This window comes from Pleurodeles waltl, chromosome 8, assembly GCF_031143425.1.
Source record: "Pleurodeles waltl isolate 20211129_DDA chromosome 8, aPleWal1.hap1.20221129, whole genome shotgun sequence".
Lineage (NCBI taxonomy): Eukaryota > Metazoa > Chordata > Amphibia > Caudata > Salamandridae > Pleurodeles > Pleurodeles waltl.
In genome coordinates, this window is record NC_090447.1 from 830709251 (window position 1) to 830724031 (window position 14781).

The 14781-nt window shown below is 39.0% G+C and overlaps 1 protein-coding gene across 1 annotated transcript in view; it reads right to left on the minus strand.

The window, feature by feature from the left end:
* Positions 1-14781, minus strand: part of COL4A1 (collagen type IV alpha 1 chain) — a 521418-nt gene that overhangs the window by 202402 nt on the left and 304235 nt on the right. Inside the window, exons 23-26 of the mRNA XM_069205109.1 lie at positions 9832-9921; positions 7533-7603; positions 4939-5130; positions 575-743 (exon numbers count right to left, since the gene is read on the minus strand). Of these exons, the coding sequence (XP_069061210.1) occupies positions 575-743; positions 4939-5130; positions 7533-7603; positions 9832-9921 (522 nt within the window). The remainder of the gene's footprint in view (positions 1-574; positions 744-4938; positions 5131-7532; positions 7604-9831; positions 9922-14781) is intronic.

The following is a 14781-nucleotide window of genomic DNA, read 5'->3' on the forward strand; positions in this document are numbered from 1 at the left end:
ATGACTCTTTTCAGCATATTAAATCTTGCATGAAGGTGATAGTGGGAGGGACTCAATAGGATCAGTACACATTAAACTCTCACATTTTAAATATCATACTACAAAAATATTAGAGCCCAAATATTGACTACAAAAATATTGTGAAGGAAAGTATATATTGATAAGTATAGGTTTAGTATGTTTAACTGCATATTTATTGAGTTAAGAGTCAGTCTATATTTACATATATAAACTTACCTTCAAAATATTTTTGTACCCGATGTCTGGATACAATAGTTTTCCAGCATATTTGTTGCTCGATTTTCTGGCATACAACCAACTGGATTACTCTTTTTTGCAAGGAGGACATCGAAGGAGGGCTTATTTTCCCATGTATGACCTGTTTGCCATGCCACTTTCCAAGGCTCTGAGCTATTACTTGTGTTGTACAATGTGCAATACCTCTGAGAGATGTTTTACAGAGATATAACTAGATCTATCAGAAACTCCGCAATAAAGTTATGGTGCTGTTGATGTTGAAAGCAGATACATAACACAATTCTCGCACATAACTATGGGATCACTTCTCATGTACCTGGATATCCAGTTGTCCCGGAAATGCCTGGAGCACCTTGATTGCCTTTATCACCCGGCACGCCCGATGGGCCAAATCCTGGTGGGCCGGGTTGGCCTCTATCACCTTTAGGGCCAGGAAATCCAACATCACCCGGTGGTCCTCGCTCACCTTTGAAACCCAATGCACCCTGAAGTTACCAAAATAGAGTGTAATGTAAAACATCTTCAAGCACAATTTTAATTCAAAGGCATTAGGCAGGCATAAAATCTACAATGATCCTGATTCACAAATAAGTTTGTAAATAGTTTTAACTTACTCTTGATTTACTCATGGCATAATCCTGAATTTCTATCAGTATGTTACCCATACTCATGTAATAAATCTTTGTAAATCAGGACCTGTGAGATGTATTTGTGCTCTGGGCTGTGAAAACAACAAAGCTGACAAACACTCCCGATACACATATTGTAACATACGTGAATCTATGGAGAGGACATGGGGCCTAATTTGTAAAAATGACATGAAAGAGTGGGATCAGAAAATGTTTTGCATAATTTCTACCCTACGCACCGTGCATCTGGTTCAATGGGAATTCAAGTGAAATATACATAATGTGTTCTCACTAACAACTTTCATGGCAGTTTAAGGTCTGGAGATGTTTCTGGGTTATCTATTCATTTCCTCCAAACAGTTTTTCCAAGAAAATTCTTCCTTAAGTACAACATTTGTAAACTTCGCAAAAGTTTGCACGTGAAATTTGAATTCCCCCAACCCTTCTTACCAGGCAAGGAGTTTCTTTACTGTGTGGACTGTGAATTTTTGTTCTAGTATCTCAAGTATTTGACTGTAGGTTTCTTTGTGAGAGACTGTGATTTAAAGATTTAGAAATTGAATCGCCCAACATTATGCCCTTGAAGTATTTTCCAGTCTGTTCCTTGTCTCTTGCTGCTCATATTTAAATGTGCAATCCCAGTGAGTGCTACCCTTTCTTCTAATTGTCAAAATAAAAACACAAAAATCAAAGAACCTCTCCTAAAGAGTAGGCCCGAAATTGTATCACTCACTCTTTCAAAAGAATAGCTGAAATTCTTGTTGCATAGATGGAGGGGAGTCCAGGGGTCGCATTGTAGAAAAGTGACTTAGGCATCTGTGACTGCTTTCTGTGCTCTTAGACACTTTGGTCTTAAAGAAGGGGTGGCAGACACTTGTGGGGCTCCTTATGTAATACAGACAGCACTGGCTGACTCCTAAAAAGGGTGATCTTTCATTTGCTTAGGTATGTGACCACATGTAAGTGAGGAAAACACCTTAACTCTGTCCCTGTGTCATATTATTGATGCCGAAGCAGAAGCAAAGAGACCATCAAGAGGCGCACTGACTGTGTGCCACAAATAAGTGGTGTACAGTCAGTGTGCCCCATAAGGGTGCCCCTCTAGATGGGTAAAGGAGTTCCCAGTCACTCACTGCTCTCATCTGCTGGGGGATCACTATCCCTCTGAAAGTGAAGGCAGGGTGCTGCCTGAACTGTGAAACAGAGACCAGCTATTTCAGTCAGTGTGCCCCTCTCTCTAATATTGTGCTACCCACAGGGCAGTACATGCTCACTACTATCCTGTAGGCAGATCATTATCAGTAATAGTGTGCACTGTTCCTATTAGCACCTGGTGCACCTAGATAAAGGTGTGCCACAGTGCACCCCTACTGCAATAAGGACCCATTTTCAGTTCTTAAAAGTGCAAATGCTTGCACGATTATTCTGAAACTGATATTTGAATGAATGATTTAATGTTTTTCATTTTAATATGACGTGATGAATATGTTTGGTTGCAAATGGCAGATTGTTTTTGCTTTGAATTGTCGAGAGCTGAAGTGATATCAAGAAGAATTTAGAGAGAAAGAGCTGTGGGGCAAAGGCAGAGTTCTTTTGGTTGAAGATTCTTTAGGCACTACAATTATGACACTCAACTATCATTTGATGTTAGGTATCATTTAAAATGTTTACATTTACAAACATGGAATACATCTAGGTAAAATAGCCTATTACCAATATGCTGGTGCAGGGATATGTTTAGACCATGTGGTATGTTTTCCACTACAGAGACTGAATGACATAGGTGGCAAGAAGATCCAGGGACGATTGGAAAAGGCTTGCTGAGTTGGTGAAAGAGGATGATAACTTGTCCATGCTCAATTCAGTGCACAGTATGCAGCGTTTTGTAATGTCAGAAATATGACTTCTAATACCCATGTAGGTTATATAGTGAAGCTTTGAAAGTAAAATACAATGTAGGGCTTGACTAAGAAATGGGACATTATTTTCCAGCTATGTGGGTGGAATAGTACAGAGCTGTGTTACTTTGCAGGGTGTGGTTGTCAATGTACCAGGCAGAGAGAAACTGACTTTGTTAAGAGTCCTGCTTGAGAGCTCCCAAACTATTTGGGAACTGCATAAGTTGAATAGTGAAAGACTTAAAACATTTACCTTACAATAGGCAGCCATCTTATGAGGAATGAATAGTGTAAACAAGAAAGTAGCCCACTCTGAATCTCTACTCAAATGGCAGTGAGTAAGTGAGTGAGTGAGTGACCTAGTGACTGAGTGAACATACAAGCCCGACACTGGTTTAAGGAGCTTGTTTGGAAAGAAAATTTTAAAAAACACAGTTCGCCCACATAGAACACTTAGGGCCAGATGTAGCAAGCAGTTTTGCCCATTCTGTGTCTGTGGGAAAATGTGTTCGTACATATGGCCCTTGGCTCTCTATCCTCTATGAATGTGGTCAAAAGAGTAGAGGCTTAAAAGAAAGTTCTGCACAGGCAATCAAATTAATCAAAGGGTCCCTATGGAAGCTGAATTTCTGTAGAGACTTTAAAGGGATCACTTTTTCCACAGAACATTTTTGAAAAATGGCATCACATTGTGCATTTTACGCAGCACTTTTCAAACAAACTCAGCAAAAAAATCTGTAGATTTGCAAGCAGATTTAGTAATGTAGTCATGTGAAAGACAAGCCTTATTTACCCCATGGATACTGAGAGTGAGGTTTGCCAGACTATCTTTCCTTCCTTCCATCCACCAATTATGTATTTTTCATCTATAATTCTATATATCTTTCATCTTTCTTTTTTTTGTCTTTTCTTGATTCTTTTCTTCTTTCTTTTTTTTTGGTTTTATTTCTTACCCATATGCCTTTTATGCCTTATTTTCCAATGTGTTCATTCTTCCATTATTTCCTATTATATTTGTGTCCTCGTCTTTAATTTTCAATCTTAACTCCTGTCCAATTTTTTTCTTATTTTTCCCTACATTTCTACTTTCTTTTTTTTATTTCAGATGTCCTTCTTTCCAACTTTCTCTCCAGCTTTCAGGCCTCCTTTCTTTAATTTCAGCTTACACCATATGTTCCCTTTTTGCTTCAGATTTTACAGTAGTTCACAGTCCACTGCTCATCCAATTACCTGCAGGCAAGATGATGACCCATTAATTACCCAGGGTTGGGGCAACTGGAGATTTATCAGGATCTAATTGCCCAGTGACGCATTATACTCAGTTGTGACATTGTACTCTGTAGCGACTTTGTCACTTTGAATCAACTTAAGGAGCTGCATTGTTATGTTTTTATACTCACTCTAAAGCAGTGGTTCCCAACCTTTTGACTTTTGTGGACCCCCATTTTATCAATACTGGAGCCCGGGGACCCCCACTGAATCATTATTGGAACACGGGGACCCCCGAGGAGTCATTACTGATAGCTGGGACCTAATATTATTAAATGTTTTAAGAAGCCGCGGACCCCCTGAGGAGGCTTCGCGGACCCCCAGGCTCCCCGGCCCACAGGTTGGGAACCACTGCTCTAAAGTACACATATTGTTTTACCTTATGAGTACCTTTGAGCACCTAGCACTTCGATTAAGTAAATTACGGCATATAACTGCATAGAGTGCAATATGTTTCTTTTGTGTGCAGTATGTTTTTGCTTCTGATGCAGAACATTTTTTAAGAATGACCTTGTTGTCATTTTTGATGTTTTGAATTAATTGTTGTTTTTCCAACATAGAACCATTCACCTCATATAATCTTGAGGCGTTCTCTGTGCGGTTGAACAATCACTTTGTGAGTATTTGCCTTTTGTCACAAATACATGATGAACAGAAGGCTGTGTGTGTGTGTGTGTGGTGTGTGTGTGTGTTAACTGTGGTGACAACAAAGCAACAAAAGTAGCCTTGCCACAGAAAAGGATGTAAAGCTTTGCCTGCACAGTGACACCTCTGTCATGGAGCCACCAATGCAGAACCGTTCTAAAGATATCTTGTTAATACGAGGTTATTGGATTGTCAAGGTTCAAGTTAAAACTCGATACAAAACTGTTCAATAAACATACCGATTCGCCTTTGGAGCCTGGGGGCCCTGGCTGGCCATTAAATCCTGGCCTTCCTTCCCTTCCTGTTGCACCCGGCAGTCCTGGGAATCCTGGTTCTCCCTTGGCTCCCTTAAGGTCTGGGGCATAGAACACTTCCCCAGGCTCTCCTTTGGCCCCAGGACTGCCGAATAATCCCGGCGGACCCTCCGGTCCCTGCAAAAGCATGAAGTACACACATTATTTAAAGAAATATTGTGATTCCATTTCAATTACAACCTTCTATGAGCGCTACTCAATGTGCATCTCTGAGGGCTTCTAGCGTGTATTGTTTTAATTCATTCAAAGAATGTGCAAGGTGATATTAGAAAAAGAACACTGGTAGTGAGTTAAGGAGAGAAAATAAGTATGACTTAACAATAAAGCATTACTTGCAATTAGCGACATTATATCATATTTGGAAAGAGCAAACGTACATAACAAAAAATGGATAACTGATTATTAAAAATATGGAATAAAATGTGAATGTTAGGATATGCCATGTCATAAGCAATTGAGTGGCAATCTGAAAAGAATGCATGACTTTAGTAATCACATATTTTAACATTTGAGTTCCAGCCTAAACTTTACTTCAACAATTTATCTGGCTCAATGTATTTTTTTAGACTGGTAATGTGGCAACATCATTAATAAAACTGGCAAGACTAGTAAGTGAATACTGTCACCATTGCCATGTCTACTAACGGTAAAGGTGTTCATCTATTGTGAGCCCTGTTCACAAAGGTATTTTCAGTCATAACCATATTTGATGGGGGTGTATGGGAAGAACTTTCGAGACTCGCAAAATCACCCCCCCCTCCCCCCACAGAAAAAAGTGTGTGTTTGCAAACTTTTTACAGGATGCTCAATTTCCTTCTTCGTGAAAATATACATCATGGGGAGCATCGCGCAGGGGGGACATGATCCCACAGGAGATGTCACATGACATCCCCAGAAGTATGTGAGTGAACTTGCGCCTGGAGCAACTATCCAAAAGTAAAATAAAGCAGAAAAGTACGACAAAACTGTTTTTTTTTTTTCATGAATGCGGCCTTTTCTCTCTAAGAACGTCATTTCCTGAAAAGGTAACAAATGAAAACGCTGCCCTTGACAGGGTTCCAGACTAGGAAATGACAAATGAAGAAATCCTATTCACTATGCCCCCAAAGTCTTTAAAGAGTTCGCAGTTCCGTTTTGCAAAAGAGTCCCTGCTGCACCCTCAGAAAACTGAAATGCAAACTGAGCAAAGCACAATAAGCAGTTTCTATTTCATCTCTTGTGTTCTTCCTTTTCCTGAACTCAGCTTCTAGCGTGTTACTGTCCTTTCTTCTGTGACGCGCTCTAAGGACTTCTGGCCATCTTTGTGCTATATGAAACCACATAAATAAATACTGATTTTGTTTCTATTACGTCAAGTGGACTTCAGCACTGTTGGACACCTTGCTGAATGCAGACAAAGAAGACTGACTCTGTTTCAAAGAACACAATTCTACAACGTCTATGAATCCAGACAGGAATACGTGGAATATGGACCTGAGGCTGAATACATTATGAGGCAGATCATGCATGAGTGGCCCAGTAACAACGCACGGTAATACCCCGCCCTGTAGTATCTCTACAAGACGAGTCTCAGTTTTCATATCTAGAATGGGGCATAGCACGTGGAAAGTGTTATTGACACAGTTTTTTCATGCTTTTATTGATTCTGGACCGTTACCACCATGTTTCCGACTGCTTTGGATTTGGAATGGTGCCTGGAAATACTGGCAACCCCTTTTTGGCATTAACAGTTTCCTGTAGCAAACAGGTTTGGGGGACACATGCAATCAGCCCCCAATTGTCAACCACGGTACATGATGTGGATTGGTGGCATGGAAACTTGACTGGTGCCAATCAATCCACAATTCTGCCACAAATTAAAAGTACATGTCTTTTCCCATGACATATTTATCTGAAAACATCCTTTTCAGTCGTGCAATACACTCATTTGACGATGATCAGTCTCTTCCTCTTCTCCCTTGGACAGAGCCACTTTGAATTGTTATTTATTTTTTATTCTCCCTATGACATACTACACATTTTCTACAAATCATTGCATGCATTTAATAAACAAGTGCATAAAAATGTGCATTTTGTTTCTAAATACAAACAGCAACTTTTATGGTATACTAGCATAAATTTTAATTTGAACAATCACTGCAAAAATATTTTAGCCAGGATATACTATAGATAGACTATAAAAAATATTGCAGCGGTAAGCATAGGGTTATGATACTTACGCATGTACACCCCTTGATGAGATAGCTAGATAGATAGATGTTTTTCAAGGTACTTAGATGTGGAGTTAAGAATAGTACATCTATAATTACCTATGTATACTACCCACCACAATAAACTGGTTGTTGATATTCTGGATATGACAGTTGTGTGCTCAATAGCCTAACAACGGCATATGGCACCTTAAAACAATTGTGCTACAAATACAGAAACAATACACTCTTTTGGATATATACATTGATTTCATTCGCATCTGAACGACCTGGAACCTCATTAGTAATATGTTAAAGACATATACTTACAGGCAAACCTTGAATGCCATTAAATCCAGGTAATCCCTGATCTCCTTTAGAACCTGGTTGTCCAGCAATTCCTAAAGAGAATTTCCAAAAAAAGCTAGGCAATTAACAATGAAAGTATTCAGTTAACATATTAGGAATAATCTAACACACCACAATGAAAAATGTCATGCAGAAAAAAAATAAATGCTAACAGGCAAAGTGCCTTATTTACAGTTTGGAGGATGCAATACTCCAAAAACACATGATGGACATCCCACCTGTCTTATTACAGGTGCCATAGGATATAATGCACTTGTATATACTATGCTGATAGCTACATTAGGATACCCTAATAGAAGAATTGTATCAACACTGTTATAGGTATTAGTAATTTAATGGACAAAGATTGAATGTGTTGAATGCAAAGAGGAAGGAGTCAATGACAGCTGAGAAGATAATGATCCACAGAAGGACTGTGAATGTAGGCCAAATCTGTAACTCCATGACGGACACTAGAGACACATCGCTGGATAAGGTGATTGCCAATTGCATAAAGCAGGGGACTTGAGATTTATATAGTCAAGTATTGACCTGAACGTATCAGGTACTCACTAGATGGCTACTACAGAAACAAAGTTGACATTGACATGGGTTAATAGTGGGACTGCTACAGTGGGATAGTGAGGAAAACCAGATGTTTACTATTGGCAGCAGATGATAGCCTCACAAACCAAACCTACAATATGTTATGGAGTGTGGATTCCTTCTGGGATATTGGTCAATGCAGAAATCCCAGAGATTTTTTGTAAAGCTACTGTTTAGAAACGGGAATGACCCATTTCCCAAAGCTCTTAAATAAGAGGGTGTATATTACTCTAGAATTAGGTTAGATTTACTCATGAATTCCTAGGACTGAGACTTGCATGCTCATGGTTTCCATAAGTATGTCCTGCTCTAGAAAACTTATCACAAAAATGATTAATTTGTCAATCAAGCCTGAATATCGAGGAGTAACATATATCAAGGACAACAGTAAGACACAAATATTCACAGTGAAAACGTTGTAAATCAGGCCAGAAGCCTAAAGCACCAGCTCACTAAAGGGCTTATTTATAGGCCCCTAGTGCCACTTTGCGCCACTTTAACATAACTTATTTTGATGTTCATGTGGCCCAACGAGGCCAAAATCCCAGCGCCGTATTTACAGAGTAGCGCAATGCAGGCATTGAACCACTCTGAAACCCTTTGCACTACATTATGCCCTCACCAGGCATTATGTTTGCAAAAGGGGCGTTCCCCTTTTAGGGGAGCTGGTAAAATGTGCAAGGAAATCTCTGGGATTTCCTTGCATCATTTATTACGGCACTTTTAACGCCTGCTCAAGAGCAGACACTAAAAGGAACCTTCCATTCTTTAGAATGGGCCCCTATGTACTCTGCAGGAGTAGCGCCAATATTTTGGCACTTCTCCTGCACAGTACATCAATAGCATCATAAAAAATGACACTATTGCCCCCTACCCTGTGCCATGGTGCGCCATATTTTAAATACAGCGCACACATGGTGGCGGTAGGGGAGAGCTAAGGGGCACAGGGAAAGTGGCGTTGCACTTGGTGCAGTGCGACTGTCCATAAATCTGCCCCTTAGTACATCAAAGCTGGTGGAGAGAGTGCAGTGGTGTTGATAACTAGCAGCGTGCTTGCATTAGGTTTGTGCGGCACTAGGGGCCTAATCTATGAAAAGTTAACACTTCCTTTTCGTCATTTTTTGACGCAAAAGCAACACAAACTTACAAAATATTATATTTTGTAAGTTTTTGCCACTTTTGTGTCACAAAATGAAGTGAAGGTGGCGCTAACTTTTCATAAATCAGGCCATAAGTCTATTTAGATTAAAAATTACATTGAGGTATTCGGAAATTGAATTAATAGTAGGAGAAATAGGGAACGTGCAGGCATGTGGAGGTGAATGAGGCAGATGCAAAAGAGAGGTAATTTCAGATGATGGGAAAATGGCTCAGCCGAACTCTGACATATCTAGAGGGCTTTAATCTTTTAGGACTACTCATCAGTGATAATGAAACACCTTAAAAGCAGTCCTTGCCATGCTAACACTGTGCTTCTAAAGTTAAAATCATCATTGCTTGTTTGAAAAGTGAGTCCTTTCAGTACACGCAACATACACAAGAACGTAGATCAGGAAACAGGAGTACTAAAATGTATCACACTATACCCTTTCCTTGTGATTTTGAACTACCAAATCCAAATAAATGAAAATGGACTTTTAGAAAATGGCTACAAATTCCCCTGGCCGCTTGCTACCTTTTTCTCCCTGAGGCCCTTGCGGACCAGGCAGTCCAGGAAATCCAGTTCCAGTAGATTGACACGTGGTGCAACTATCTCCTTTGACACCTGCAGACAAACAGACCAAACATTAATTAAAAATAATGGTATTAGTTACAGCACAATCACCTATCATACAATAGACCAGTGGTTCCCAACCTGTGGTCCGGGGACCGCTGGGGGTCCGCGAATCCTTCTCAGGGAGTCCGCTACTGCTTAGAAAATTAAAAAATATTAACAAATATTGACAAATTAGGTCCCCAGCATCCAGTAATGACTTAGGCAGGGGTCCCCGGATTCCAATGATGAATCAGTGGGGGTCCCTGAGTTCCATTTATGTAAAAGTGGGGGTCCACATAAATCAAAAGGTTGGGAAACACTGCAATAGACGACTATGGGCCTGATTCTAACTTTGGAGGACGGTGTTAAACCGTCCCAAAAGTGGCGGATTTACCACCTACCGTATTACGAGTCCATTATATCCTATGGAACTCGTAATACGGTAGGTGGTATATCTGCCACTTTTGGGACGGTTTAACACCGTCCTCCAAAGTTAGAATCAGGCCCTATATGTCCTAAAAGTACGAGTGCAGTACATGCTCATTTGTTTCTTTCACAAAGCAAACCAAAAAAAACTAAAAAACAAAGCACTTACAAGCAAAAAACTAAATGTTCTACAAAAACTCACAACACATAAAACGGCATAACAAAACTGGAGTAAAACAACAATTTTAAAGTTTAAACTAAAAATAAATTAGAACATCAAACACCACCTAGAAGTAATGTTCTAAGACTGGATCAGCCATTTAAAAAGTCTTAGAATGCTGGCCATTCAACAGTTGTTTGCCTGCATTCCAGATTCAAGTGCATTGTGTGTAAAAGGAACATGAAACAGGCAGCCACAACTGACCTGCATTTCTGCCTATGTTCAATGGAATAGCCACATTGCCTGCATGCTTTTCGACATTAACAGCTATTAACTCCCTACAACGGTCTGAGGAAAGGGCATTTACGCTTAATTCACATATTCTCGGAAATAACAAGGTATTGGAATTTCCGATTTATAAAATCGGTGTTAGTATGAATAATGAATAAAATATGTTTCAAGAAATGTGTTTATTTATGATGTACAAATCTGAAAGAACTAAGTAGATTGTGAGTCTGTAGATCCCAAAAAAATGTCTTCCCGATATTTCGTGTTGCCTCTTTATGGTGTGAAAGTGTTGCTTTCACAATTTTTAAAATGTCTAGGGTAATTTGTTTAATCACATATTTTATATTTTTTATGTGGCTTGGCAATTTTATTGTACTTAATTCCTTAGGGTGTCTTTAAAAAACAGACAAAGAGATAAAATACAGGGTTTTTCCATATCCAAGCCAAACTCGAACATAAAAAGTGGTACAATGGAACGAGGCTAGTGTGGTGGATAGGGCTTGAATTAGTATTAATAAGACTCTGCTGAAAATAAGTGCATTGTGAGGCAGCCCCAAGACTGTGATGGGCTTCTCTTAGTGTTTGATCTCATGGTGCAGTGTGAGAGAGTGTAGCTTATATAACCTATATTAACATGAAATGTTTATGAATTAATGTGTGATAATGCCGCATAGAAACTGTAGTAATGAATTTTTGCTTAAACATGCATCTGACATGTGACCACGGGGAGTGGCTGCCAATGTATAAGTGGACTAATAAAAATGACTAATGTTATGAATTGCTATAATAGAATAAGTTTATACTAATTATTAAGGATTGCGTTATTGAATTTGTGCTGAAATCCTTGTAGGCCTTAAATTAGCATGAGCTGAAGCTTAGCTGCTTGGCTCTCATATTAAATGTATTTTTCCTATCTTGCAGTGTGCTGACTCGCAAAAGGACATGACCCCTTCTTTTCTTCAAACTAGAAGCTGAATGTAACCATAGTAGATCCGTTCCCATGAAATCCACATTGCTTGTAGAAAATATTAGACAAAATGAAACAGTGTAGATTAATGTAATGTACAAGGTCGTTCAAACCGGTGAAGACAATAGAGCTACTGACCAAAAGATGTGCAAAGAATTACAGAAGGATGAAATCATACCGGACGTGCTACCTCTGAAGACGTCGATCATGTGGACCAATAAAAAGCTTGTAAAATAAAATGGGGTGAAAGATTAATGACATAATCTGTTTTTTAATTGGGTAAAGATAGTGGGGTGTAACCAATGACCAATAAAATTTTAGGGGAATGTACAACAAAAAAGGGATAAAAACCCATGACACAGGGAGCCATTAAGAATTAGGTAGGGAATGCTATTGATTTTATCCAGAAACTCTGTCACTCTGTTTGGTGACTTACTTTGGTTTTCTTAAGCCATCCTTTTCTTAGATTGTCCATTTTACACTTTACCTCCTTATGAGGGAAGTGCCCCCTTTTTGCCCCGGAGCTGAGTTTTGACTGATGGCGATTTGACTGAAGTCCTGAGGACGAAGACTGAACCTGAGTGCTGACTTAAACCTTGGAGGGTAACTATGACAATGAAATTGTGATTTGTCTGTTTGCTTTTCCTTTCTAGGTACCAACTGCTTACTTTTGACAGAGACCATAGTTATATGTTTTCCAAATTGGTGTTCTAAATTGTTTTGCATGAAGCCCAACATGCCAATGCTAATTAGTGGTTAGGACAGGTGTTCACTAAATTGACACAAATAGACAAACGACTGAATCTATGCTTTGTTGAACTGACGCGTTATTGACACTCTGCTAAATTGATCTGTTTACACCGTGTTATGTTTTGATGTTTGTGATTCTCGCCTTAATGAAATCTTATCAAAGTTGCCATATCGTGACTATGCTATTATGTTTCTTGGTTTTGAGATTAACACATCTGCTTTTATAATTGTAACTAATAGGGAATAAAACTCAGAAAATTCTACTAAACTGGTGTGGTTATTCATGACTGCAAGGTCATGGTATTGTTTTGAATTGGTTAATGACTTTGACTAAAGTGAAATGTATTGTTGTGATAAATATTGATGACATTATTGACGTATTGATTGACATATTGATTAGCTATCTCGTCCTAAGGTGTCTCTCAACTGGGTCTAAAGATTCATTGGCCTAAAACGTGTCCTGATGTGTGATAAATTATTAGAAAGGGACGCGTTAACAACTGCATCAAAGGAAACGTTTCCTTTATGTACGAAACAGCTGAGAGTTTTCCGCTCCCAGGTCTTAAGTCAGGGTTTGACCTAGGACTTTGGGTGAAAATAACACACACCTACACCTTACACAATATCACAAATGTTTGCTGGGTTTATATCCTATCCTGAATTTCATCAGAATCCAATGACTTTTTAATGACAATCGGTCCAATAATTAGCATCCTTGTGCCTTTTGTTATGATGTAATCTCCAAATTAGGAACTACCTGGAGTTGGATTGGCTCAGTCATTGGAGGACTCTAGTAATTGTTATGTAAGTAGTAGGTCTTTAAGGAGTATTAGAATATTAGTGTTGAATAGAATGTATGATGTAATAATACGGTTGCAGCATTTGGAAAGTCAGCTTTGATACAGAGAAGACGTTGTATGGTGTGAGGGGCCATTAATAAACATATATCCTCGTACAAACATATGTGGAGTCATCATTACAAGGGCTAAAGTAAATACTTAATAATTCCCTAACTGTCCAGATGCGATACCCTAACTTCTTGAACTATTTTCTTTGGAATATCTGGTCTGAGACCTTCCATTGACCTAAGAGAGAGAATTCAGAAATGTACTACTCGGCATTTGTTGCTTAATTTTCAGACAGCACTTTCTGATTACCAATCTATTTTCCTCAAGGTCTCCACAGAGTTACCATCAGCAATAGGTCTGTTTATGGTAACAAATTTAAGGGTTAGATTAGGCAATAAGTACCCCCAAATAAGTTACTTTTCTGCTGACAAAGAAAAATTGTCCCTTTCCATGCAGCTTCTATTTTCTCACCACTGGCTACTAAAATGTGTTGGGGGGAAATGCCTGAAAACCCGCAAAATGTGTTTACTGACAAAACACCAATTTTGTGTGTTATTTCTCATTTCCAATTGAAAAATGTGGAATAAGAGGTATTTACTACACAGGGTAATTATCTGACCCTAGGGTACTTGTATTCCTCATATAAACCTCATTCCCATTCAGCCTACTCACAATAGTCCCACAGTAGCCAAAATATGCTGCATTGTTTTTTATGTCCCAGGGCAGCATGCACTTCACGTTGCCTTGCCATTTGGAGGTTGTTTCATAAGCTCAATAAACTCTTTTAAAGTAATCAACAAATTTAGTTAAATTCCAAGAGACCATTGAGATTACCCAGAAATGGCGCCTAGGTTGTGAACCACACAAAGGGAAGTAAACATTATACAAATGCACATAATAAAACTTAAACAGTGTCTCTCACTTAGGTAATAGGATACTTTTAGACATTAGATATTCTTCTCTATTTTCCACGTATGTAAGTATACAAGATGACTAGAGAGTTAAATGAAAGCTCAGGGCCATAACCCGGTATCTTATTTTGACAATGTAGCGGTAGGTGATGTAGTGGATATAATATTATTGTACTGTATTATCAACCTCGATGCAATGTCATACAAAATGTATCCGATGAGTTTCTGACAAAGGACAACATTTCATGTATTTACAAAGTGATTTACCAGTGGAGCGGGATTCAAGACTTTGAAACCAGAAGTATAATTGGGCCATTTACATAGAGAGCATCAGAATTTCCCTTCCCTGGATCCAGGCTATTGTAATCTTGAGGTCCCCTATCAGTGAGTTGGGACTCTTTACTTTGTTGAACAGTGATGCATCTTCCATCAGGGCAGCAGGTGCAGTGACACAGGGGCCCTGAGGCACTGAAACCTGATTCTTGCAGTATTTCACTGTTCAGATAGTGCTCAGTGGGG